The 27,463-nt window shown below is 44.4% G+C and overlaps 2 protein-coding genes across 4 annotated transcripts in view; both read left to right on the forward strand.

The window, feature by feature from the left end:
- Positions 1-91: 91 nt before the first annotated feature.
- Positions 92-4,154, forward strand: LOC143511673 (uncharacterized). Of its 2 annotated transcripts, XR_013130223.1 has the most exons (10): positions 92-474; positions 589-762; positions 1,085-1,242; positions 1,656-1,854; positions 2,291-2,387; positions 2,538-2,709; positions 2,834-2,986; positions 3,093-3,235; positions 3,665-3,813; positions 3,970-4,154. XR_013130223.1 is itself a non-coding variant. In XM_077001253.1 (9 exons), the coding sequence occupies exons 1-9, from the start codon at positions 233-235 to the stop codon at positions 3,728-3,730; spliced, it is 1,404 nt and encodes a 467-aa protein (XP_076857368.1). In that variant the 5' UTR covers positions 92-232; the 3' UTR covers positions 3,731-4,154. The 2 variants fall into 2 exon arrangements, 1 of the variants encoding a protein (XP_076857368.1); XM_077001253.1 differs by having other exon boundaries at positions 3,665-4,154.
- Positions 4,155-5,501: 1,347 nt separating this feature from the next.
- Positions 5,502-27,463, forward strand: part of fgd1 (FYVE, RhoGEF and PH domain containing 1) — a 35,324-nt gene continuing 13,362 nt past the window's right edge. Inside the window, exons 1-3 of one of the 2 annotated variants that reach the window (XM_077004012.1) lie at positions 5,502-6,742; positions 24,364-24,582; positions 27,156-27,342. In XM_077004012.1, the coding sequence (XP_076860127.1) occupies positions 6,583-6,742; positions 24,364-24,582; positions 27,156-27,342 (566 nt within the window). In that variant the 5' untranslated portion in view covers positions 5,502-6,582. Of the gene's footprint in view, positions 6,743-17,493; positions 17,949-24,363; positions 24,583-27,155; positions 27,343-27,463 lie in introns of those variants that run through there. The other variant, XM_077004013.1, reaches the window with a different exon arrangement.

Here is a 27,463-nt window from a genome sequence, read left to right on the forward strand (position 1 = left end):
GCGTGTCAATTACAATCACGCCTACAACCATTTCCCCATCCTTATGTGGAGGCGGTAACAAGTCAAATTAATTAAAATAGGGCGTGCTAAGGCGTACGGCCTTTTCTTTCTACTGAGCTCAGGTTTATTTCTGTGCGTCTACATTATTTTTTAAGACTTTTAAAAAATATTTTTTAAGTGCAGTTTTTAAAATAATATTTTTACTGTATCAATCGTTTGACTTTGAACAGCGATGCGTGCCGTTTCAGTACTTTGCATTGTGAGTTGCAGCTCTCTTTGTATCGTGGCTGCCGATCAAAGTTTAGAAAGTAAAGGCCGAGACGAACTACAAAAGGTCCGCGAATTCGCCGCGTCGCCGCGCTATGGAGAATGTTGGTCCCGAGCGCTGGACAAAATCCATACGAGGTGCCGACAGTTTTCCGACGACACGCAAAGCGAGATTGCGTTGGCCTTCACTCACTGTCACCTGAGAAGGTCGCAACCGCCCACCCAGGAACGCAACATTGTTTTCCCAATGTGTTTTGTATTTGTAAGAGACAGGTGAATGCTCCTACTAAGGAGTGTTTTCTCACACGTATTTCAACGTAGGTCTGGCCGTAGTTTTCCGGAGTGCCCCGAAGGCAGCGATGTTAAAACTTGCACCCGCAACATGGACCCTGTTGCTTTCAACACCTACACGGAGTTCTTCACCCACGCCCATAGCATCTGCCATTACCTGCAGGGAGAGCGGTGGCAGCATCAGGCAGAAAACACCATCAACAGGTGCCTCCAAGAAAGCAAGCACATTTAGTTGTGGTGTTTTAGTGCATCCAGATCATTTAACTGATTGGTCGTTCTTAATGAGATGGCAGTTTTATGTGACAAGAACTTAAATATTTAGTCAATTTGCAAACACAACGTCTATGTTGATAGAAGCCTATGTTAATTTGACGCTTCCCAATTCGTGGTGTCACACCAAGCAGATAATGTAGGAGTGTGTGTTGCTCGAGGCCAGTGTCCTGACACTTGTTTCTGTGCCTTTATAAATGGTTCTCTGCAAATCAGAAGCATCTGTGTTTTGGTACTAAATGTCTCTGTGTCTCAGGTTGAGGGAGAGTTCAGCTGGCGTGGCTGAGCGACTTGTTTCCACCCAGCGTATGGCAGAGGATCTTGTGGAAGCCCAGAGCATGACCCTCAAATCACAGGAAGCCATCTTGCGCAACGGAGAGGAGCTCAAACACACACTGCATGACTCCGCTAAAGGTGGCTTTAAAAGCTACAATTTTGATTCATACTGAGTTTTATGCACCTTTTGCTGACATACCAATCTCCATATTAACCTATGGTCAAAATGCATTAGTGAAGCATCTTCAGTTCCTTAGAAAGTAAAGCTTCAGGCAGTGGATGGTTATGGATGAAGAAAACTGGCATTCTCTTCTGTGTTCATCCTTCCTCCTCTTCCATGTGTGTTAAGATGTTGTCCCTGCTTTCCTTCCATATCCAACTTTGCTTTTTTTTCCTGGTTATGTTGAGAAATGAAGTTCAGAGGTTTATGAACCTTTACAAGAGTTGTTTTAATATCCTGTTTAACATTTGGTCTTCTTGTTTGGCCCCTTGTTTTGTTTATTATATATATTTTTATTATTGTTCACTAAATTAAATGTATCTCCTTGCAGGTTTGAAGGATGTGTTTGCCGAAATGAGGCATTCTGTGCAGGAGCAGCAAGTGGCGTTTGTGGAGATATTTAACCGCGTGGCCTTCCTCCAGAGCTTCATCATGACGGAGTCTCACACCCTGAGCTCTTTGTTCTACAACGCTTTGGGCTTTTGCGCCTCCTTCCTGCTCACCTCCACACGCCGCACCTGTGGGGCCAGGTGAATGAGGAGCAGACTTGATACCAGGCCAGAAACCATGTCATCAGGTTTCATGTCGAACCTTGTGATTGGTCTGGAGATTGATGACATCAAATTGTTGCCAAACATGCATATTAGTGTGTGCATGAGAACTTTATGGTCTTTTATCAGCATTTTATGATGAGGGATAACCCTGACAACATTGAAGCGTTGCAGTATTCAATGTACACCAATCCGCATGATTCAGTGTTCTAATATGAACAGTCTTTTCTAAAGCATTAAATCATTAGTTGTTTTGCATGTTTATAATTTTTCATCCCTGCTGGGTGAAATTCTGCCTCTTAATTGTAGTTCCTGAGTCTTGTGGTGTTTTTGTTTGTTGTTGTCATGCTCATATTGTATGACAACGTAGAAGCATGTCAATTTGAACGATGTTATTCTTCGTGCTTGGTCTTAGATTTTTTCTGTTCGGGTTGGTAGCCCTGAACATATATCTGGAGAGGTTAATCTGTCAGATGGTGATGGAAGATGATAATCCAGGATATCAACAAATGGTGGGTTACTGAACTCTACATAAGTGTATTCAGTTACAGGTCCTGAATTCATGTTTCTTGGAGTGAATATCAATTTATGTGAAATTATGAAATTTGTTACATTATGCTAGCTGTAAGGTAATCTCACTGTTTGCTGCTATTGTTGTATAGGAGCGGATTTCCTTATTGGTTGGGCTTCTCAGAAAAGTCATGGTTCTGATTGGCTGCTTTGTTCTGTTGTACTTTGCTGTGCGATTCCGGAACATTAACAGAGAAAGTCTGGAGATTCTGAGAGAGCTAAAAGAAACTCACTCTAATCTCCAGCAAGCCTTGCAGAGGGCAGGTGAGATGTCTTCAGAGTGAGCGAGCATACCATTTCACACATTCTGTTACGTCCTCATTTTGTAAATGCATCCAATATGTTTTTGGAGCGTACTAAGATTCTAAGAAGTACCAGTACTTTCCAGAACGTCTTTCGGGTTCCACGAATGAGTGGAATACACCCAGGCAGAAGCTATCGGCTGGGAAGTGGCGTCAGGTACACGAGAACAGTGTGGTGGTTTTGCATCCCTGCAGTGCCATAGATGCAACGGTGCCGTCATTTTCTACCCTCCACAGCAGTAAGAAACCTTCATTTCCTTGTCAGATGAGGGTTAACAAGTATAATATAACTTGCAAATGAGTTAACACGCCTATATGTTGTGTTAACTCATTTGTGGTTGCCAGGTAGGCAGATCGAGAGCTTCATTGCTCCGCCGGAGGAGCTGAGGTCTGCGGAGATCCTTGGCAGACGGCAGCGGCGGTCCTCTGGCTCTCGTGGGCGTAACTCCTCCACACTGGTTTACAGCGTGCTTGTGGAGAACGACCAGGTAAGAATGCCATCTAGCCCTGCCTCCGCCCCCAGGTAAAGGTGAGAGCAGAAAACACTGCTGCGGTCCTAGAACCTCCTTGCACTCTTTTACTTGGACCACTACACCTGATCTCAACCCTTTACTTACTAATCCAGGTCCCTCTTTATTTGGAGTAGGTGCGTTAAAGCTGGGAAAATGTGAGATGCATAGGAAGGTTCCTCAGATGGTGAACAGAACTTATGGCAATCCCAAGTTAGCACTTGTAATGCTTTTGTTGTTTAGTGCTAATGCTCCATTGTAACTTAATGTAATCTGCATGTACATTCTAAATCTCCCCTTCTAATAGTTTCCAGGTATTTGTAGAATTCACTAATTGCTGGTGGTTTTACAACGCATCTCAATTAGGAACACATCCATTTGCTAATGTGGTTTAATTGCTCCCTGCAGCCAAGGTATAGCTTGAGGAGCAGGAAATCCTTATGTGGTCCGGAGCCAAAAGGACAGACAGACTGATGCAGATTACTTTGGATGCCGTTCATGTTTGGGGATATTGGCTTATCCATTTGATGTCTGAAACCGCATCTGCAGAATGCTAAGTGAGGCTTGCACATTATTATTAGGGCATGTCTTTGATGAATTGGTTATTCTTGTATTACTGTAATAAAGGTGATTTTAATCATCTGCACTGTTATTAACCTATTTGAAATAATTTGGTACTTGGCGAACTTGATTTGCTGTTTTGGGAATTGCAGATACCATATTATCAGACTCCCTCAGCAACACCACCACCTTCTGGTCAAACACTGGCACTACTGTTTCCTACCTTTTGTAAAACTTTCAAAGGCAACCACCAAGGGGCCCATATGGATAATACTGTAACACTTAACAGCACAATTTGTGATGATGTAAAAATAAAGTTTTTACATTTTTTATTTTACTTGGCATATCTTTTATGTTAAGTACATTTATTTTATTTAAACATTTTTTTAAATTGGAGAATATGAAACATGATTATGAAAGGAACAGTAGTTTTTCATCATGAACCAATTTTCCAGGACTAGTTTAAGGGGTCAAATGATAAGAATTCTCACTGGAGACTCACAGTTTTGAATGTCAACTTTTGTCTGAGGCAAAACTTTATGTATGGAAATTTTACATGTTAAACCTTGTAGGTTCACTGCAACCTCCATGACCTCCGTCACATTAAGGCAGTAGAGTCGAAGTTCCTGAAAGTGCTGTGGCTACATGCTGTTATAGGAGCTACTTACTTGAGTCTTATGAATTTAGCTCAGCATAAATATTTACAGGAAATACCAACTGAGTTTGGTTGGTCCGTTTCCCATCATTCTTTGAAAAATGGAAGAAGGATTTTGAAGTTGATTTAGCTGTGTTTAATACTGTGCTTTCCATTCCTGTGGGGCCAGTCACAGACACTGAATTAGAAAGTGTCCCCTATGTCCTATGGTATTTCCACTGGTTCTTAGCTCCAGTCCTGTCCCCTGGGGCCACTAACCCAGCTGTATCGGCTGTTGACATGCCACAGCCAGGTAGCCAAGGAACGAGACTACTGTGAGGGTCCTATCCAAAACACGCCAGTCCCTAAATCAGTTCATTGGCACTGCGTGGGTCGATCATAAAGCTGTAGTTAAGCGCTCTTTCTCCGCATCTCGTATACAACAGCACGCATTTGTGTGCAGAAGTTGAGACGCAGTGTCTAAATGTGAGGATTTTACATGTAATTATTTTAGGATTAAAGGCATCACACACTGCACGTGTAAATACGAAATGAAATATAAATATTACTGGAAAAAAGTCCTTTAAGGAACTCTAGATTTTAACTCAACGGTTCTCTCTCTCAACTAGTATTCTCTGCTCATAACAGTTTTAAAAACATTTTCTCCGGTTTAAACTATTTGAGCAATCTGGGTCAGATTGGAGACGAGTGCACGACCTTTTACGCGCATGTTTACCAACTTCTCACTCCCCTCCCATTTAACGTCTTTTTATTCAGAGTAAATATTTAATTTGATTACAGTAAACTAACGTCATCAGTTGAGAAACTCAATAACGAGTGTTATTTCCACAGAAGACGTTTTCAGATGGCGAGAAAGACGTTGAAATCCTTTCAGCGTTTTTCCTCGCATCAAATTTCAAGCGCAAACCCCATGGACAAGGGAAAAAACCCAAATGGGAAACAGACTTTGGGAAAAATGGAGATGGCGGAGGAGGAGGAGGAGGAGGAGGAGGAAGAGGGGGGGTTGAGACTAGGTTTCATATGTCCACAAAGTAATGCGCACGGGAGCGGCGAAAAAAGGAGACAGTCGAGGAGGAGGTCTACGGTTAACTACGGGACTTGACCTCGAGGTTCTTAACGTACAATGCGTCTACAACCGGAGAAGACCATAAGTAAAACGTACACGGATTTAAGGGGAGAGCGCGACAGTCGAGTCATTTAAGGAATAATTTGTTGCATTTATTTTGGAGGACAACAGTTCAATGATCTGAAGGGCAAAAGCATGTTTTGATTGTGCGTGGAGCGGCTGAGTGTGCAGAATCTGAAGAACGGTTCGGTGGGAAACGGAGAACCACCGACTGCACGCACGAATACGGAGACCATCATCACGTGTGCGCACGCTTCAAACTTTTAAAATGCATTTTGTTGGCCTTTGCCCCCCATTTTTTATGCTTTTAATATAATGGATATATTTAGCATTGTGGAATAAAACCGTGTCAAGATGGACTAAGATATGTAATCCTAATTTTCCTCCGATGGCAGTAGCCTAGTGTGTTACTTTTGTTCTTTGAAGGGCTTTGCGTTCAGTTCAACACGATGAGCCCAGAAAGACTGACTATATTTTCTTACCGTTAGCGATTATCTGTGGCGTTACAACCTAGCTACGAACGTCGTTTCATAAAATAAACGTTTTATACTCGTAGCATAGATGTGTTTTAAATGTACAAGGCAAATTAGACCAGTGTTTAAATCACTTATACTGTTAATTGGCTTCATAGATTTGTTTTTTCCGACCTGAAAGTGACCCTTATTTCCAGCCAGTCTTTGATGGAGTTTTACACCGTTCAGAAGCCCTTGGATCGGATCTTCCCTCTACCGCTACCCAGCATACTGGCAGATCGTTACCGTATAACTGGTATCGTTCAACTTTCAGTTTAAAACAGACAGACGACGACGGTACTGTTGGGACAGGCAGCTTGACGGTGCCCGGAGCTGGACGTGCAGCCCTCCGTATTCCAGTTTGGTGTGATTTGTCGTTGGAGCTGGAATATAAAGCCATATATTCCTGCCTTTCCTTCTAAAGAAAGACCTCCACGTCCTGCACCCTATGCCCGCGTAAGAGCGAGCAGGCATGCAGCTGAACCGACCCAGGAGCGCTCTGCTCAGCTTCACTGCACCGCCGCTGCCCTCCGACACGCACAAGTCTTTTTCCAGCCAGTTCAAAACGATGCGGTTTTCATACCATATAAGCGGCGGTTTCCCAAGTCCACAGCCTGCCTTGCGGAGAATAGGTAAGGAATGATGATTAAAAAAACGGCATTTTTAATGCTTAAATACACGTTTTGAAATGTAAATTTCAATAACTCTATACCGAATGCTTCAATAACGTTAACCGAATGCTTCACGTTGATGATGTTGAGCTGGACGGTTTCTTTCTGACTCCAGCATGTTCGAGATAAATGACATCGCATCTGTCCTTGCGATGTCTTTCTGCTGAATATTGTAAATAAATATATCGAGGGAATCTCAGTCCGCGTCATTTCCTTTTTCAAGGACATAAAGTGAGAGAAGGGGTAAGGGAACACACTTTTGACCCCCGCGGTGTATCAGTGATACAGGCGCAGGGTCGGCGTTTTACGCAGCGTGAGTGTGACATCTTGGTGTTCAACATGACAGGAACCCCCAGCCTAGATAGGCTGTGTCCTACTGGGGGGGGGGGGGGGGGGGGGGCTGACTTTCCCGTTTGCTTAAGTCTGCAGATTATTTTAATGGAAAAACACCTTGACGCATTTCATCAATGAACATCCAGCACACTGTATGAATGGAGCATTCCGATAGTTTATGGTCCTGCCCATGAGCTTCAGAGCGAATGTCGTGAATTAAGACAAATGAAATATAGTAAAGATGTCATTGATGCTGTTCAATCGGAAATTGAAAGATAGCATTTACGTGGCTCTTCGATCTGGAATGAAAGCAGTCAAAGCACCGAGGAGAACGCTATTGTGCCCGCGCGCCTCTCTCTGCCCTCTGCTAGTGTAGCGCTGCCATGTTGCGCGCGCGCGAGTGTGTTTCTTCCAGCGTCTGTCAGTTTGGGCTATTTGTTCAAGCACTGCGCTGCGAAATCCAATTAAGCCCTGGAGAACGGAGCGTGCGTATGAGGTGCGACTGTTCAGCCCACCGGACACACCTGTGAACAGACGCTCTGCTCGATTGGGTTGCACACAGGAGAAGAAGAAAACCATCTCCTGCATGCAGGGCTTTTCTTTAAATTGGCTGTATAAATGATAGCCTATTGATTGGGGTGGTGTGTATGTGTGTAGATGTAACAACACAAGGTATTATATTTACAGACTAAGGCTACAGAGTTAATTATATATTAATCAGCCTTGTGGTTTTAGCCTTCTTATCTAGTCAATCACAACAGGCTGAAATTAATATGTTGTGTTTGCCGGTCTGGATGTTGCATTTACATTCCAGCATCTCTCATAACACGCGGCTATGAGAGAGCATTTTATCGACTGGCAGTGTGCTGAGGGCTTATGTTGTGCACATTGAGTTCGCAGACTAAGCAGTCTGGTATGTTCAGTGGTTCTGTGAGCGTTTTGGTCAACTGCAGCCCAGATATAGCATAACCGTACCTTGACCCTCTCACCTGCTACAGTTTCCGTTTCTCCCTAATTATGAGGGGTGGGGGGTTAATGTGGGATACCAGAAACGGATAACCCTGTCAGATAACAGCAACACACTCAATAGTTGGAGTTGTTGAGATTTGTTTTGCTTCTTTTTCTTTTGGCTCTGTCTTTCTTGGGTGAAGGAATCTGGCTGGAATGCATTGCAGCTTGCTGGCGGATCTTTAATCTTGGCCAAAATCTTGGATCCGTTTCACACTGGATGGGTGTGTGATGGGTGTGTGTAGCTGTTACGCGGCCTGCCTTACACTGAGCCCACAGTTCCTCTCACCACTGTTCGGTCACTTTGCAGGTCTTCTGCCATCTGTAAAATGTAGCAGAAGAAAATCTCCTTTGATGGAGATTATGACTGACAACGCCACGTGGGAAGCAGGCTCATTCAGCCACATTCAAATGGCCGCTTGCTTCAAGTGCCTCAATGTGTGGTTATTACGATGGCTGAGAAACTCCTAGGAGCTCATTGGTCTATAGCCAGTCGTCTCTTGGACGAGCAGGAAGTCTGTCGGGCTGCTCGGCTTGGCTGTGTGAGGAGAATAACACTTTTGCGAGTGATTCAGGCCTTCTGGATAGCTGTGGAGTGCTCGTGTACCCAGAGAAACGATCTGTGTGTCCATATATAGGGTAGGAATGAGAGGGGACGTCTCAAAACAGAGTAGCTACATCTAAACTATGTCTTACTTTCGAGGGTCCCACTGTACAAGGCAGATCCACACTCTTGCCCTGTTAATCTCTTTCGTAAATATTTCTACACAGAACAGCCTTTGAGGGTGTGTTAGCTTTGTAGGTTTAGGGCTTGTCTTACCCCACTGTGTTTTCCTGTATGGCTGTATCATCACATCTGATATTTGGCATCTGCCATTGATTTAATTTTTTTGGTTTTTAAATGTCAGTAGTTAGAAAATAATGAGTGGAATCATCTTTCCAATGAGACACAGCCTGAAGCTTTGTATTGGGATTAAATCTTTCTTTTTCCACTCTCAGCTCCAGTGAAGGAATTCTGGAAATCAAAACTTTTTGGCAGTATTATTGACAAAGAGAGAATTTGAACCAGTTGCTTGAGTCTTCAGTCAGGACAAGGCCAAGCTGACCTCAGCCTCTTGACCAGTGGAGCCGGAACTGTCTTTAGTTCTCTAGACATGCCCTTTAAGGAGTATATAAACTCCCCCATAGTCATATAAAAGACATCTGGCTGACAGATTAGATTACATAGAGGTTGCCTTTGCTATTCTCTCTCTCTCTCTCTCTCTGTGTGTGTGTGTGTGTGTGTGTGTGTGTGTGTGTGTGTGTGTGTGTGTGTGTGTGTGTGTGTGTGTGTGAGGGTGAGGGAGAGAGAGAAACTAGAAGTTCTGTGCTTGTAGGTCATTGGTCTGTGGGTAATGGTGTGAAATCTTTTTAGAGCAATGGGATAAGTAGTTTGTAGTGTTTTCATGAATTTCTGGGACAAATGAAAAACTGTCCATTGTCCAGTCACGTAAGGAGCTTGATTGTCATATCATTACCAAAGGTGGTGTTTTATGTTTTATATATGGCTAGTCAAAAACTTGTTCTAACTGAGTCAGTCACACCTGCAGATGCATTATTACTCGGATACAAATGGCTTCAGGTGTGAAAACACAATTTCCTTTCTTTGCAGTATTTTTAATCCCATCTGAAGAGAGTCTACCATGTTAAAACGATTTGGTCATAATGAGTTCAGATTATTGCCATTTCCATTTTAGTGCATTATTTAAAATGCTCTGCATAGTGTTAATGAACTGTTATGCTTCATTAATGTGGAAAAAATATGATTAATGATAATTGGTCAAATAAACCAATTGTTATAATAAACCAATGGAGCAATTGTACCTTGTATTGATGACACTTAATTCTACCATTTCTCTTGAAAATTGTAGGAAATTGCACTTATTGTTGTCTGTTGGCTATTTTGATTACCTCCTATAATGCATCAGCCACTTACATTAGCTGCTGGAAATGAACATACCACGAGGTATGGAGTGGATGGAGTAATTGAGTCAGATTAATGCACTATTGGGACTGTTATGCTATATTTCTCCAAGTAATTAATAGATTGCCTCTATTAAGAATTATTGCACTATTAAGCATTATTGCCCTATTGCATCCTTTAAACACTTTAACAGTACAGTGTTCGATGAATGCTCCAGATAAGGTGAAAAGAATGAAATGGATCCCATGGAAATAGATCCCATGGAAGGTCTGATGAAAGCACAGAGAAGATTCAATCACATTCAGTCATGGAAACAAAGTGTGAAGTGGTCAGCAAGGTGAAAAAAAAACACACAGATGAAACGCAGTTCTTTGAGGTGATCTTTAAGTTGATATCTCAGGAACTTGGTGTAATATAAATACTACACTATGCCACTTCCATATGGCTCAAAGACATCCGAGCGGATCAACTTTTCATTCACTTCAGCATAACTGGAGAAGTCAGCTCAGCTAGTTTGGCGTGATACATAGTGAAGTACCATGCTGCTGTAGGGAAAAAACTGCATGCTAATTGCAGCATCCACCTCCAGACAATATGTGGCAAATCTGAGATTCAAACCTGAATAGCAGCTGCAAGGCACGTTGCGGTACTGCGCAGCTGCTTTAACCAGAGGGGGATGGTGCATTCACGGTTAATGCCAGTGAGAGAAGGCAGCTATCGAGGACCACTGACAGCAGTTCCAGTCACACTCACACCAGCTGCTGGTATAAATAGGCTCAGAGGTTCAGCTGGGGCTCAGCCCTCGTATGGGATAAAGGGCCATGATGTCACAAAGGAGCTGGTGGAACCCACAGAAATGGAATTCCAGTGGGTGGAACCACAGATCTATAATGCAGAACTTTATTTATTTATTTTTTTTTCCTTTTTTTTCTCTTTTTCCTTTTTTTGATCATCAAGTGGAACCTGAGATAGGACTGCATGAATGGAACTTTATATGGGCTAGCAGAAAAATATCTTCCTCTAAGTGTGGTGGTTTTTCCACAATTGCCTTGCCCCATGTTGTCAGCTGCTTTGTTGAGACAAACAGTTGGAGGTGAAGATGAGCAAACTTGCTTTGTTTATCCTCTGTTTCCCTGCTTAGGTTCAGAAAGACTCAAATGTGGTGGTCTTTGCCCAACCATTGAAATGCAAGGTTCTGTGAAGGCAGTGGGAGTAAATTATATTCTTGAACAAAGCTCTTACCCCTCAATTCAAATTTTCTGGTTGCACAGTAACCTCAAACTGCCCAACCCCCCAAAACAGCCTTGGGTCATACTTTAGAGATAGTCCCCAAGATACACACCCTTAGTCAAATTAAAGGTAACAGTGACTGCATGATGGTCTTGTGATCTGCCTGCTAGCCTGGAGAGAGGGTGATTAATCACCGTGTCGGCAGGCCGGCGGATCTTTAGCAGGTACGCCGGGTGTGTGTGGGATAGCTGCGAACAGGGTGACACTGTGTAAGGGTTGAGTGTAATGACACTCTTCTGTCTTCATCATCATCATCTTTCTCTCCTTCTCCTAATCTCTCTCTCCCTTCTGACTCTCTTTTTCATTTATTGTTTTTACTTTGGTTTAAAAAAACCTTTACTGTCTTTCTGCTTGGTAATAGCATGGTATGAATGTATCATCTGAAGCAGTTAAGGTGATAAAACAGCTAGCACTTCTTTAGATGACACAGATAAATCCTGCAGGTACTTTTAACAGAAAAACTAGCGCTTGTTTTGAACAGCACCTAGAATTTAAGATGAATCAGATTATGTTAATATCTAGTGTGTGTGTGTGTGTGTGTGTGTGTGTGTGTGTATGTGTGTGTGTGTGTGTACATCCATGATGAAAGACATTGACTAGGTAAGTCCCTTGTAGAAGAACATGGGCTCAAATGCCGTTTTCTGGCAGCAGCTGCCATGAAGAGAGGAGAGAAGGAAGGGGGGAGGAGTGGAAAGGGAGCAAGAGTGATAGGGAAAGAAGGGAGGAGAGAATGTGACTAATTACAGTGGAAAGAGGAAAAAGAGAAGGGAGAGAAGCAGGAGCCGGGGAGAGAGGGAGAGGGAGAGAGAGAGAGAGAGAGAGAGAGGGAGGAAGAGGGTGAGAGAGAGGCAGAGAGTGGGAGAGAGAGAGGGAGAGAGAGGGTGAGAGAGAGGCAGAGAGTGGGAGAGAGAGAGAGGGAGAGAGAGAGAGGGAAAGGGAGAGCGTGGCATAGTATCAGTGTGGGGAAATGCCATGTTGCCACCAGAAACCCCAGACAACGTGGCAGAGAAGAGTGAGAGTGTGCGTTTGAGACTCTGTTTGAGGAAGACTGAGCAGAAGTCTTAATCACCAAGAGAGGCCACAGGAGAGAAATTTAACCTCCTCAACCAAATTCTTTTTTATCTCCGTGAGCAAGTGAAGAGGGAAGTACTTACCCTAGAGAGGGACCCTCAAATGACTAGTGTCACTATGCTTGTGAAAGTAAGTCAGTTGTGTGTGTATATTTGAGTGTGTGTGTGTGTGTGTGCATAGCAGAAAATGTAACAAGGAGGCAGGAAAAAGCCAGAAGACTCCTTAAGCACACTTTATTCTACCAGCGGAATAGGCTGGTGTTTACACTGCTAGCAGGTCTTCAACATGTAGCACTCTAGACGAACTGACATCATTCAGCTGCCGTGAGTAATTGCTGTCGGATGGTTTCCAGGACGAGGTAAACAGCAGCGTCTGTGGCGTGTCTGCATCTGTGGGACCTCCTGAATCTCCTCCCAGCATCTCCTCATCAGCTGGGTTCCTTTCTGACCTTCATTCTGTGACGTTCCAGGCACTGAAAGTCAAAGATCAGTGAACTAACATTCCGACCCTCTCTTAGGCTAACAAAGCAACGACATTCCAGAACATTCATGCAAATGCCTGTGTGTGTGTGTGTGTGTGTGTGTGTGTGTGTGTGTGTGTGTGTGTGTGTGTGTGTGTGTGTGTGTGTGTGTGTGTGTGCGTGCGTATATATATATATATATATATATATATATATATATATATATATATATATATATATATACACACATGCATGTACATAGACATACCAGAAAGACATAGAAGAAGGGTAACCAAAAATAAATCTCTCTAAGGCACGGTGTAGTAAGTCTCTGGATCAGGGCTATTGAGTATCCCTGCAGTGTGATGGCTACGGCCCACTACCCGGCGTCTTTCCTTGTGTTTCAGTCATTCAAAAAATCCAACCGCTCTGAGCAACTTCGGATTTTCACTTCCAGTAACGTCTCACTCGAAGACCTTGAGTTGTAGCTTGTTTTTTTCTGGGAGATGGGCATTAGGTGTGCAGAGGTCCAGATTGGCTTTGCTTATCTCGGTCTCTTTCAAGCTGAGCGAGAGCCGTGTTATGTGGTGGAGGAAGTGCTGATAAAGCTAACCATTGTAACCACACAGTGGCTTCTTCTGGTTCTTTTGATGTTTTAGACTTGCTCTCAAAGTAAACAGCACCACCTTTTTCCAGACTTTGAAGCTCTCAAGGAGAGCTTTAAAAATAGTATTCTCTGAATTCTGTTTACATTAAAAAGACTTGGGGCAACAGTTTCTTTTTAAATATAAATGGAACGAGCTACCTTAAAACTGTTACGCTAAAGATAATTGTTTTGTTAATGAATGAAACCATGCAGCCACCAATGACCAATTTGAATGGTGTCATTTGCTTGATTTGCTAAATGATGGCCAATAAATTACATTTAATAATAGCAAATATAGTTGGGCTGAGAATGTTCATACCTTATAAATCAGAAATTTCCTTGTCTCTCTCTGTGGCGGTGGTGTTTGGGGTGAGGAAATACAGCTGTGAGTGTGTCAGTGGAGATAAAGAGGTCTGAAACAAACCCATTTGTCTGGGATCGAACAGGTAATGTTAGCAAACACAGATGAGTCTGGAATTAAGCTAGTAATAGTAACAAACACACATCTGAGTCTGGGATTGAGCTGGTAAAGATAACAAACACACAGCTGAGTCTGGGATTGAGCTGGTAAAGGTAACAAACACACAGCTGAGTCTGGGATTGAGCTGGTAAAGGTAACAAACACACAGCTGAGTCTGGGATTGAGCTGGTAATAATAACAAACACACAGCTGAGTCTGGGATTGAGCTGGTAATGATAACAAACACACAGCTGAGTCTGGGATGGAGCTGGTAATGGTATTATGCACACAGCTGAGTCTAGTATTGAGCTGGTAATGGTAACAAACACACAGCTGAGTCTGGGATTGAGTTGGTAATGGTAACAAACACACAGCTGAGTCTGGGATTGAGCTGGTAATAGTATTATGCAAACAGCTGAGTCTGGGGTCCTGTTCTCTGTCTGGCACCACTCACATCAACACTGGTCTCCGAGGCAACCATTGCCACAGTACTGCTAAACACGCTCCTCCTCCTTAGCAGGTGTTTTAGTGGCTTCAGACCTTCAGGGTCCAAATGTGATGTCCAGCTGTTTATAAGCACTCCAGTACTTTTAAGAAAATTAACAGAGAGTATCACAAATGACCACTGTACCTTGTAATGGATACATTACACTTTAGCCAACACTTTAGCCAAAGACACTGCTCTTAACGTAATCAGAACTGGCCTTCCAAGTTTACTGTTTTTTACGGTGATTTAAAGCCTTTCTTTGGACCTGTTCACATCCCATAATAAGGAGCGACTTTTATGTGTTGTCAGGCTTAGAGTTCAATTGATGATTGTCATTTGAAATTGTAAATTGTCAGGTTAGTATATTATATCGCTCCTATTATCACTCCATTATTACTCATCATTTTGTGCCATCTGAAAATGTTTTCAGGGTCTCGCAGCCATGGCAAATTTACAACCCGACTGGGATTGAGAGGATTGAGAGATCTCAGTATCTCATCTGTAATAATGGCATCTCTGCACTGTTAATCCATGCTTTTATCAGGTATTCCCCTCATGGGAATTATGTATGTAATATTTTTGTGAGCAACATCATTTAATACTTAAGTAGATGCAGTGTGATTAAGTTTCAGTTCACCTCAGAGACCCAGAAACACTATAGTAACAGTATAGTACGTACACCCAATAGGAAGGTAGGTAGGTTCAGCTACCAATGCTCTTATGACCAGGGTATTTCAAGAACACAGAACATACCCAAGGATCTAACGCTGCATTTGTTGCAACAAAGTGCCCATTTTTCATAAACGTTTTCCCTGTTGCAATCTTGCACAAAGGAATCGTCAGTGCGCAGCGCGACTGACTCACTTTTGAACTGATGATGGAGCTCCTGACGGTGGGTCCCCATGTGTGTTATTTACTCCAAGACACATGCATTTAAGAGAGTAGTAAAGGTGGGAGGAGCCGTGGGTTGTGTGTGGGAGGGGTTTGGAGTGGGCTCAGTGGGTCGACCCCATTAACCTCCAGCTCACCCAGCACTCACAGGGCATAAGGCGTCTTTGGCTCCCCTCAGCTCCAGACCTTCAGTGTTCTAATGCCTCAGATCCGCCCGCAGAGGGTTTTGATCTGTTGACTGATGAGCTGTGGTCCGTGGACAGAGCAGAACTCACTCCAAGCTGCATTTGCTTTTCCTAGGCTGAAGCTTTCTTTCTTTATTATGGTTCAGAATGACAACGTAAACACTCTTGAATGTGATAGTATATTGTGTGAGATTTCTATATTTATCATTTAAAGAATAGATTTTATTTAAAACCACAACAAATAAAAAAAATGGATGGCAGTCAGTAGTTCTTAAAAAGACACACAAGTCTATATTATACGTGTGGGTTTGGGTGTGTGTGTAAGTGAATGGCCTTTGGCACGTGTGGCGGTTGTGTCTCGTGTGTTATTGTCACTGAGCATGTGTGCGTGTGTAAGAGTGGCAGGAGTGGGCCGGGTGACAGTAGGCAGATGGCCATCTCCCCAGGGAAATCAGGGGGGTAAATCTCTCCATTTAAATCCTTCAACCTGCGCCAAGGACAAATGGAGCAGCAGCACTATGGCCCCAGCAGGGGGCGATGGAGTGAGATGGGGGGGGGGGGGGGGGGGGTGACCGGACATCGGTGTATAGAGTCGGTCTCCCAATATCCGACGTCACGCTCTCTGCTGGAGATTATTAATGTCTGACAGATTGAACACAGACGCAGAGCAGTTAAGACATGTGCTAGACATGAATGACCGGTGCTGTGGTCAGTACACAGTGGGGAGAAGCGACTTGGGTGTGTTATATGTCCTCTCCCCCCCTCTCTCCAGTCTTATTCTGAGCCTCGGGAGAACCAGACTGGTTCTGGTTCTGGTTCTGCTGCTCTGGTTGTCAGCATCACAACGTGTCCTCTGTCAGGAAACCGCATTACCGCCTTCATGTCGTATCACCATTCACGCTACTAACATAATGTGACATGTCTGTAACATTTTTGTACCATGAAGGGTTGTTTCACCTTGGATTTGACCGAATTTCACTTTTCATTTTGGTCAGAGTGGCTCCGCAGTATTGGGTGTCGGCGTTATCAATGGCCCATATCAGGTTCTTTCTGGCCATATAACCACATTTATTAGCATTAGTTTGTTTGTGTATATTTCAAAACCTCAATCCAAAACAGACCAACATGGTCATGCAAAACAAAACCATGTGGGACAGTTGCTGAACTGATTTTGGTTGCATCCTGTAGCCAGTCATTAGTGTAATATTGTTTGCCCTGCCTGATGATTCTCCCAGCACAGGACAATAGCAGCTTTACTTCGAAAGACTAACAAATCCCAGGTCTGATCTGCAGTCTTACCACAAGGACACATGTCTTCACAAGCATTCATGTTAACAGCTGCAATCTTGGAGTACTGAGACATGCATAAACTAAGCTAGTTGCAAACATCTGTTTTTAAATTTGTTAGTTTCAGATGCATTTTACTTTAGACAGGATGCTACAACATATATAAAGAGCAGGTTAATAATCACCTCTATGCTGAGTTTAAATATGATCACATGATTTTCTAAAGTATTTCCAGTGATGTTTAGTACACGATGCCTGTTCCAAATGGTGACGCTGCAAGTTGATCATAGCTTTAGACTTCAGAGTAAAATTACGCTGAATCATAGGCCTGTGATTGTTACACGGAGAGAGTGACGTTTCCACTCAGTGGGCTATTAATTATGCTGAACAAAAAAAACAACATTTACTCTAGCGTTATTACTACCGCTGTTATTTTGTTCACCGAATTGTAAATATTAGCCGTATCAATAAACGCGAGAGTCGGCGGCGACACGGAGTGGAAACTAAAACCTCTAAATTTGTTGTCAAGGAAACAGAGGAGAGGAGAGGAGATGCTCGCTGTTGTAGGATCGGGGGGGGGGTGTAGGAGGGGAGGCGCACGTCCTATGTGACTCTCGGGCTGCTGCTGTCTGCGTTAATAGGGCGGCCAGAGCGGGGTGGGGGGACGTCAGGAAACAGCATTTTATTTCGTTATTGGTATATTTTTCGACTGTCATTAGATGTTAGAGCTGTAAATATTTTGTAAATGATTTTTTTGATACAACTCAGCCGTGCGAGATTAGGATTTGGAATTTTCTACGTCGAGAAACACACCGCTGTTCTTGACCTACTGGAGATGCGCTCGGTCTGCCCGGCTGTCCACGAGGGCAATCCCTCTCGTTTTTAATTGTTTAACCTTTTAATCTCGACACCGGTAGTAGAGGAACCGGCATAGCTTTATTTCTTAAATAGCATTAATTGTGCTCGTTTGTTCTTAATTTCGTTTTTTGAGGCGTGTGGGGGAATAGAGTCTCCCGTTCTGTATTTTAATGACTGGTTTCGTGTTTTGCTGTGCGATGTACATGGACAAAACCAGTGTGCTCCGGGGTAAGAGAATTCAACTTATTTTATTCCTCTCATCTCGGTGGTTATTTGATTAATGGGTTGATGACTGCAATAAAAATGGCCCGATGCAAACGGTTCTAGCATGTGAATTTCCACCACGTATGAGCTAGCTAGCTGCATGCATGCCCATAAATCCGTCTGCAACATGCGGTAGTTCATGGTTGAAATATTATTTATAATAGAGCTAGTTCAGCATGTTGCTGTGGAATTGCATCTCAGTACAACCGATATGATCTTACAAATTCATTGCTTATTGTATATTGCTTCTGACATCGATAGCCGCATTTTCTGTCCACGTTCCATCGCAGTGATCTAATATGCAAGTCTGATGTGTTGGCTCCTCTCTTGCTGTTTTTTTCTGTTTGCACGTTTCGTAGTAAATTTGATGAATGTGTCTTGCAACATCTGTTTGGTTCGCACGCACCGCTGCGCGTGTTCGTATTCGACCGGCTGCCTTTACAGTAGTCTGTAGAGTCATGGTGCTGCATCACCTACATTCTGCAGGCTGGCGCAGCATTCTATACTGCACGCGGGGTTGCAGGCAGTGATGCAGCTAGGATCTGATATGTAGGCTTGTGTGTGTGTGTGTGTGTGTGTGTGTGTGTGTGTGTGTGTGTGTGTGTGTGTGTGTGTGTGTGTGTGTGTGTGTGTGAGAGAGAGAGAGAGAGAGAGAGAGATATAGAGGAAAAATGCTGAATCTTGGGGAGGGCACAGTTGCCATTGTCATCGAGTGGTCTGCATGCATTTAAAGACTACACCTGCTACCATCACTGAAAAAGAGTGATGGCTATCTGTGTGTGTGTGTGTGTGTGTGTGTTGGAGGGGGGGTATATTTGCGTATTAGTCTATCTGCTTCTGGTTTAGTAGTACCTGTACATGTTGCAGTGGTATATATTTATATATATATTAAAAACCTGGTATGATTTCAAATCGATAAATGTGCAGGATACCAACACTATAACCACACACCCAAGTGATGTGGTGGGTGTGTCTGAGAACAGTGTGATTTCCCACTGTGCTGCTAATTCCTCTGTTTGATGTCTGTTTGAACTCTGCTGTTTGAGCCCTTCTGCCCATCTGAGCTCAGTCTGTCCAACCAGCCCTTTCGTGGTGCGTCTTCTACAGTGGACATCACTTTCATTTGCTGGCCTGCTCTAAAATGCAGTTTTCTTTCCAAAACATGGAAGTTTCGTACATGCATTGCCCGCCCCTCCATGGTAGCATTACTTGGTTATATGGTGTCATAGATGTTATTGTGGGTGACAGATGTGTGACGTGCTGTGTAATTGCTCTGAAACTGTTGTGTGTGCTGCTGACCCCCTTTACTGCAGACAGCAAAGCCCAGATGTCATGATCAATTTATCTGATCTTGATGATATATCAGTGCTACTGCAGTTGACTGCCATAAGTAGTTCTGCTTCTCCTGCTTCTGTTGTTCTGGCCATGAGATTTGTAGTATTTTTTGGTACTTGAAACTTGTAACCCATGTTTGGTATTTGGAACACTTCTTCCATTTGGGGGGAGAGAGGGGGGTGAGGAGTTGAAAACTAGCTCCTTTGTTGACATAGCGTCTGTGGGGCAGCCTCGTCTTTGGTGTAATGTCGGGTTGAGTGTGAGGTTTGCATTAAAGAGAGCTGACATGCCCGTTGTTTGTTGATCGTCCTGTCATTGTCCTGTCATTGTCCTGTCATTGTAGCCTGTAATGAGGCCAGGACGAAAATAGCCAGTGGTTCCAGGTTTTCAACACGTCTTGGCTCACTGCAGGTCTGATATGATCAAACACCCTCTGTCTCCGCTCAAGTGGTTTTTCCGTAGTGCTGCCACCGTACAACAGCCTCCCATCTGCACTTGTGTTGGAAATCTAAAGTCACTGCTCTCTCTTACACCCTCCGGACATTCACTTTAAACACTTCTGAATAAGTTTAATGTCGTGGCGAAGGCAATATTAAATTGCATTAAATAGATTCTTCGCTATGGGAAAGTTTATCTTGTTGTTTTAGAAGATACAAGTTTTTTTCTTGCAGCAGAACTGTAGATGTTTTTACCATATGTTTGGATCTAGTAAAGATGCTTGGACCTTGTGATTCTGTCCCTCAAATGGGCTGCACTCGATTCATGAAATATTCATGTTCAATCAGAGAAGATGGCTCTTTTGGTCAGCAGAAGGATGACAGTTTGAATAGCCTATTGATTTATAAGGAACGGGCAAGGCAGAAGGGTCTTTTCTGCATTGGTCTGTGGAGCAAGAGAAAACGGATCCATAGATCCACAGATAGCGTCAATCAGATCCCTTGCATTTCCGACCACATGATCAGGTAATACTCAAAACACAATTGGAAAGACTGATAGATATTAATAACTCTTTGCACTAACTTATATTTGTGCTTTGGACATTTGGATTACTGCTTTTCAAGTATGTGAGCATAGCCTCCTCATCTGGGCCTGTTTGGTGTGCAGAGCTGAGGTGGCTTGAGATCAGTGAGTATGGAGCTGGGCCCAAGCCTGGGGTTACAGGCCCGTTTTGGCCATGCACACTTGTTATTCCACCTGGAAGCCTCACCACTGCACAAACACAGAGTCCATCACAGTGAGGTGCAGAGTTTGGCCTTCGCGTTGTGGATCAGACCTGCGCGGAGGCCGATCGCCAGGAAGAATGACCATGCCCAGTGGGAGGCGCAAAAAAATCTTTCTGCCCTCTGCTCCCCTGTTTGGGGGACTACACATCCATCTCCATCATGCAGCCAGCCAGAGGGCACGGCCCTCCCTAAAGGCCCTCCGCCCCGCAGGTCTGTGTGGCTGTGGTTGGAGTCTAAAAAGCTGGGGGTTTTCTCAAATGTAAACGTCTACTTACACTGCATGTGCACAGTTGGTTTTCCAAGCAGGGAAAGGCGCGTGTGTGTATGTGTCCATCTTTGGATGCGTGCTCAGCCAACTGTGTCCGTGAACCACATCCCTGTTAGCTTTAATACAGATTTTGTCCACTATAGTGCTTTGCATACTGCTGAGCACCTGTGTTCACAGGCGATGGATTTCCAGGGGGAAACGGGGGGACCATTATGGAAAATGTTGTACTAATACTTGTGGATGTAGCTCTACTGTTTTTAAAATCCACAGTCAGTCTTTATGAAATACCACATCGTGCTAAAATCTGCAAGCTAATGAAAATGAAAACCAGTATAACCAGTATGACCGCCAGAGAGGTGAAAAGGGCCGCAGAAGCCAGTCGCTCTCCCCGTGGCAGAAATGAGAAATTCATCATCCTGAAGAGCTGTCTCGTTTGAGATGGGGCTTGTTTAAAATCCCAAACGTTGGTCACACCCAGCCAGGGGCGGTGTCTGTCTGGTCCCAAAACCGCAATCCGCCTCGTATTCCCCTGCTTCCTCTGCCTGGCCCATCAGAAACCGTCGATGTCTGCTCCCCGTGGTGTCTTCTGCTGTAAGGGCTCGTGCTGAACGCAGCCTGCATCCAGCGTCTTGCTGTAGGACTTCAGCAGATCGGCTTATTGGACTGAAATCCTCGTCTGGGCCTTCAAGCAGCGCGCAGAGACGGAGCTCATTTTTTTATTTACTATGGCTTATTAGGATTTCACACACAGGAGCCCAACTCATCAGTTCTCCTAGACTGATCTTAAGAATGCCGTAAATCTGTGGAGAGCAGAGAGGTGTAGTAGCCGTAGCGCTAGTTTTGGCCGGCTGTTGCATTTGTATGGGTCTGGACGTTGGTTTAACAAGTGTTATGCATGGTGTGTATGTGTTTGTGAGAGAGATGTAGGTCTAAAGCTCATCAGAAGACCATCGTTTGAAACAGCAGAGAATGATGGGTAAATAGAAGGAGGAAAGTGCGGGACTATTTATCTGCTTAAATGACTGAATGAATGGTGACTGGGGAGGATTTTTGCTTGATGATTATGGAACTGTGAGTTTTAGTTATTCTGTCTATGCCACATGATAAGCTAGTATTTGAACTTCATTTCTTTTCAAATGAAATTCGGAACTTCCCATTACATATAGTTACTATATAATTATTTTCTGGGGTTTTAGTGTTTGATTGTATTGAATCGAATTGGCCGTTATGTTTTAGATGTAAAGATTGTGATAATACACTGTACTAGTGAATGGCCTTCTGATTTTGAGAAGTACAACCTCAGCATGGGAAATTCACATATCTCACCTAAAATAGGCTTTCAGGCCAAATGTCTGTAATCGTTGTATGCCTGAGTATTTCAGAGAATGTTTCTGAAGTATTTCAGAGGAAGTTTCTGAAGTAAAAAATAAAAATAAAACAAACACAGCAATTAATGATCAGTCAAGTCTGTGACCAACCTCCAGTAAGCCTGTCTGCTCCTTTAAGGCATTTTAAAGACCATGTGGAAGTCATTTCAGCCCCTTGCCTGCCCCAGTGGCTATGAGTGTCATCATATGGAACCAGTTAGATTCGCCTTAGAGACGCAAGCCAGTTTTCTTTTTTTTTCTTTTTTTTTTTTTTTGGGACCGGCAACATCACTCAAGCCACACAGCTGGCACTGGCCCCCATTTGACCCCAACGTGCCACTTTAAGAAATTCCCCACCAGATTTGCCTGACGAGACAAAACAAATAGAGTGCGCTCATTTCCATATCAAACGAGCCCTTTAATTTCAGACACACGTTTACACGGCCTAACACGGCCTCTCTGGCCAGCGCTGCTTGTTCAACATTTTCATATCGAAGGCACTGTTGCACCAAGGCGGGAGGCTTACAGCACCTGCTTGCAATCCTGGATGTTTAGGGATTGGTGGAATTGCTAAATAGGCGAATCATAAACCAGCATGTAGATGCTTCAGCCTGGCACTCTTAACACACTAACCTACGTAATCCGATTCAGATCCACGCTGTGATGTTCTCTCCACTAACGCCCCAAACCCATCCTCTTAAGCTTTTAAAGCCCATATGGGGCAAGTCTACTGTCTACTCAATGAACTCAGACATGGAAACATTCATTCTGTATTTTTGCTTTAAATTGATCTTGTACATTAAGTAATTTTTTTGTTGTTTTTGAAAGAAATTTGTAAACCTCTTTTTATCATTGATTTGCACACTTTAATCATGACAGTAAAGGTTTGGAGTTATTTTCCATGTTTCGTTTTAATAGGCAGCAGTGAAGTGTCAGGAACACAGAAGTCCATCTTAAGCTTGTCGCACAGCCCAGTCTGGTGTGAGACGGGCCTGTGTTGATGTCGGCATGCAGATTTCACAATACTAAGTGGTATAAAGATGTTTTCTGTGCTTCTTAGTCATGTTAGCGTCATAGCTTCAGTGTAAAACCAAGGAAGCAAAAACGTAGAAAACAAATATTTTGGCTGACGGACTGAATGTTGAAGTAAAGGGATTTTTAACCCGACTGTTCTCTGAATCCTCTAATTACTTGAGGGCAATAACGTGATCAGGTGAAGATAACAGCTGGCATTGTTGTGTGGGAGGAGTGTGCCCTAACTCTTGTGCCTGGATTAAAGGTCTAACTCTGGAGGCCATATCACTGCACTGTGTTTTCTCCCCTATTTTACGAGGCCTGAATTAGAACTGATGTGTTAGGGTAGGACACATAACTGTGCAATGCCATGCTCCTGTAAAGCAGTTCCACGTCCCTGTCGATACCCGAGTGCCATCAGTTTAAAATTGCACAGTTAATGGAACATTGAATGCAGTTCGGAAGCATCTAAAACTGTAGTTTAAACTGGATTAAAAGCTACTGCTAGTGTTCATTCCACATCCAAAGCTGACATGTGAACAGATGTAATGACGCTCTGTAGAGATTTGCTGTTATTTGTATTTCCGCTGAAATTGCACCAGACTGTTACTGAATGTCTTTTATTATCTTGGGAGGTCAGTCAAATGTGAAGTGTGTCTAGAGTAAAATGGGGTTTTGTCGTCTTCACCTTCTCAGAGGCATTAGGAGCTCTGGGATTAATGTTCTAATCCAGGCTGGACTTGCATTTGAATGGTGGTGCTCCTTTCAACTACTGCTCTCTCTTCACAGTTGCAGCAGCCAGAAACATGCAATCAAAACTCCTTTTTGCCTTGATAGTTGTTCCTGCTGTCTTCACGTTATACCCTGAAAGTGATGTAGTTATCCTGATTGTGACACCAGAGAGAGAGAGAAAGAGAGAGAGAGAGAGAGAGAGAGAGAGAGAGAGAGAGAGAGAGAGAGAGCGCTGCTGGATAATCATTGCAGGGTCTTGGACACTGATCTGATCAAAGCTAAAATGTTCCTTCCAAACTACTTTAATTTACTTACATTATAGATACATGTATAGATATATATATATATATATATATATATATATATATATATATATACTATACATTATTTGATACTAAATCATTCATTAAATCATTGATACTGTTCTGTTTCTGTCGCAGGCCCATCCGCGTCCAGTCCTCGGCTCTTGACTAAGAGTCTGTCCCTGGAGCCAGGCCCCTGCCCCTGCCCAGAGGCCCACGAAACCCCTCAGCGCCTTTGTTCCGATCCCGGACCCCTGGGACCTCAGCACTGCAATGGCACGAGTGAAAATGGCCCTCAAGATCCACTCCCTCCGCCCCCAAAGACGCGCCCACCCCTACCTGGCCCCAAGCCACAAGGTGTCCACCTCTGCCCTTTATATGTTAACCAAAGATGCAGGGGGGATGTAGGTTGGTGGATTTACCTACTGATTAACTTAATGTTAGCATGAAAAATACATGTGCAGAAAATTCTCAATTTTCTCTGAATGTGATTTTTTGTTAGATTTTTAACAGGTATACTCATGTACAGAAGGACCTGGCTACCAGTACACTGGCCTGGGTTCACCCTAATTTAACACACCTGATACACGTTATCAAGGAGTCTTTGAGAATTATAACCAGATGTTGTAGATTAGTATCGGGGCTTTAGGCTAAGTTCCTCAGCTCCACATTTCAAATGTAGCACTATAATGTCTTATTAAGATAATATACAGAGTATGTCATATTGTAAATTCTTATTTCACAAGAACAATTTTATATAACAATATTATAATTATCCAAAAAAATTTGGTACCTAATATGAGTATTCCCTATACTCCTTATACTGTATTATTAAAAGTTTGTAACATAAATGAGGACCCAACTGTGACGGGCAGGTGTGAGCAACAAAAAGGAAGCGATCACGCCAAGTCTCAGGGAAAAAGGGTGGTTTAATATAAAGTGTGCAAAACCTAAAACCCGTGCAATAGATCCAAATTAAGGATATAATGACCAGCGGTCAACTGGTACAAAGACAAGGCATATATAGACAGACAAACGACCATCAGGTGGGAACGGATCACGGGCTCCGCCCACCTGAGGGGCGTACACGACGTCACAAGACAACAACAACACAGCCGCTGTGGACAGAGGCGGCCGGTAGGGGGCCGCCTCACCGTGACAGACCCCCCCACCAAGCCGCACTCCCCTCCACTGGGTGTGTGGCACACAGCGGCTGCACAACAACACGAAGGGGCAGGAAGGCAAGGACAGGCAGGGACACACCTCCTGCAGTCCACGAGCTGAAACACAAAACACATAACATTAGTCAGCTCACCTCCCTGGGCGGGACCCTGGACCGACTGGGCCGTCAACAAGACAAAACCACGCCCCGGTCGGTCACAGGGCCCTCACGCCCTAACCGGCGTTTAGCCAGAGAGCCCCACAAAAGTGTGCGTGCGTGCAGGCTACTCCCTGGGGCACGGTCCTAACCACCTCCTGGACCTACCTCTCATCTCGGCGCACCTCGACCCTGGGCAACCCTAACCGGCCAGGGAGACCGCCCCTCACGGGGGAGTACATAGCAAGGTGGACTCCTCCACCCCACCGGAGGTTCCAGGGGGGAAACACTCCTTCCCTATGTGGGCCGGCTACACCCCAAGACCTCTTGGTACCGCCGAGCATGAGGGGAGACCTCTGTCTTCAGCAGGAGCTCTTCAGACAGGAGCCCTCAGGTCCCCATACATCCGGGGAGCCCTCACCCTCCAGGGGGGGCTCTTTAAGACCGGGCTCCCGTCACCCCATCACATAAGGGGGCTCCTGCCTACTTAGGAGATCCCACAAGGTCCAGGAGGGCCGCTATTCACCACCAGGAGCAACCTGCAACACATGACATACACACACGCACACATACACAAAACACTCACGCGCACTACCCTGCTCAGGGCCTCCCTTGGGAGCGACGCCCTCCGTACCACACCCCGTGGCACGGGACCACAGCCGGTCCACCCCCAAACACACATTCAGGGGGAGGAGCATGCGTGGAATTACATAAAACAAAACAAAATCACGCAACACGCTAGGACAAAACAAACACGCAAGGACTAGACAAAACAAACGGTGCAAAACGGCAAACGGACAGGATCCCACACATGCGCGCTCTACTCAAACAAACAATGGTGACGCGCCGCTCGAGTCCGCAGTCGCTCCCCACATCAAACACTAGACACACGGGGGAGCGAGGCGACCGTGACGAGCGGCGACCGCGTCACACATAAAACATTCAATGAGTAACACACGCGAGCGACGCACACCGATCCATACGTCCGTTCACTCACACACACCTACACACACGTGTAATCACACAACACGAAGTAACGTGTAACCGCCCTGGTCACCGCCGTGCTGCACACACACACACACAACGTTTCAGCACGGCAGGGCTCTTCAACAACAAACAAAACACCACGTAGACAAGCACTTACCACGAGACATGACCACGAACGAAGGAGAAAGTAAAAGAGACTCGGCGGCTTCCGAAGGGTGGCTGGTCATTCTGTGACGGGCAGGTGTGAGCAACAAAAAGGAAGCGATCACGCCAAGTCTCAGGGAAAAAGGGTGGTTTAATATAAAGTGTGCAAAACCTAAAACCCGTGCAATAGATCCAAATTAAGGATATAATGACCAGCGGTCAACTGGTACAAAGACAAGGCATATATAGACAGACAAACGACCATCAGGTGGGAACGGATCACGGGCTCCGCCCACCTGAGGGGCGTACACGACGTCACAAGACAACAACAACACAGCCGCTGTGGACAGAGGCGGCCGGTAGGGGGCCGCCTCACCGTGACACCAACAAGCAGTCTGGGTGCCTCACTGCGACGTGTTCACATTTTACTTATCATGGCCGAGTTGTCAGTAAATATTACTGTATTGATTTTTCCTCTTAGTGCCCCCAAAACCACCACACCTACAGCAACAGAGCACTCGCAGACCCCGCCCCCCAGACAAGCCACTCCCACCTCCCCCATCTCGACCACTCCCTGCTGACCCTCGCCAATCACGTACCACGCTGCCACGAGCTGAGGGAAGCTCCTCCCCTACGTGTGTCCTGTCGCTCATCGAGAGATTTGAGAGGTGGGAGACAGAGAGGCCTCACCACATCAGTGACTCGTGCAATGTAGCTGTAAAATGTACTGTAGCACATATGAATATGGCCGTTAATCATATTAGAAAGCATAGATATTAATTTGTTTCT

This window comes from Brachyhypopomus gauderio, chromosome 4 (genome assembly GCF_052324685.1).
Source record: "Brachyhypopomus gauderio isolate BG-103 chromosome 4, BGAUD_0.2, whole genome shotgun sequence".
In the NCBI taxonomy this organism is placed as follows: domain Eukaryota; kingdom Metazoa; phylum Chordata; class Actinopteri; order Gymnotiformes; family Hypopomidae; genus Brachyhypopomus; species Brachyhypopomus gauderio.

Excerpts from the sequence above, each read along its gene's own strand:
- LOC143511673 (XM_077001253.1), top strand. The coding sequence starts at position 233 with ATGCGTGCCGTTTCAGTACTTTGCATTGTGAGTTGCAGCTCTCTTTGT. Across the intron at positions 763-1,084 it reads GCAGAAAACACCATCAACAG|GTTGAGGGAGAGTTCAGCTG; the intron begins GTGCCTCCAAGA and ends TCTGTGTCTCAG. Across the intron at positions 2,388-2,537 it reads ATCCAGGATATCAACAAATG|GAGCGGATTTCCTTATTGGT; the intron begins GTGGGTTACTGA and ends ATTGTTGTATAG.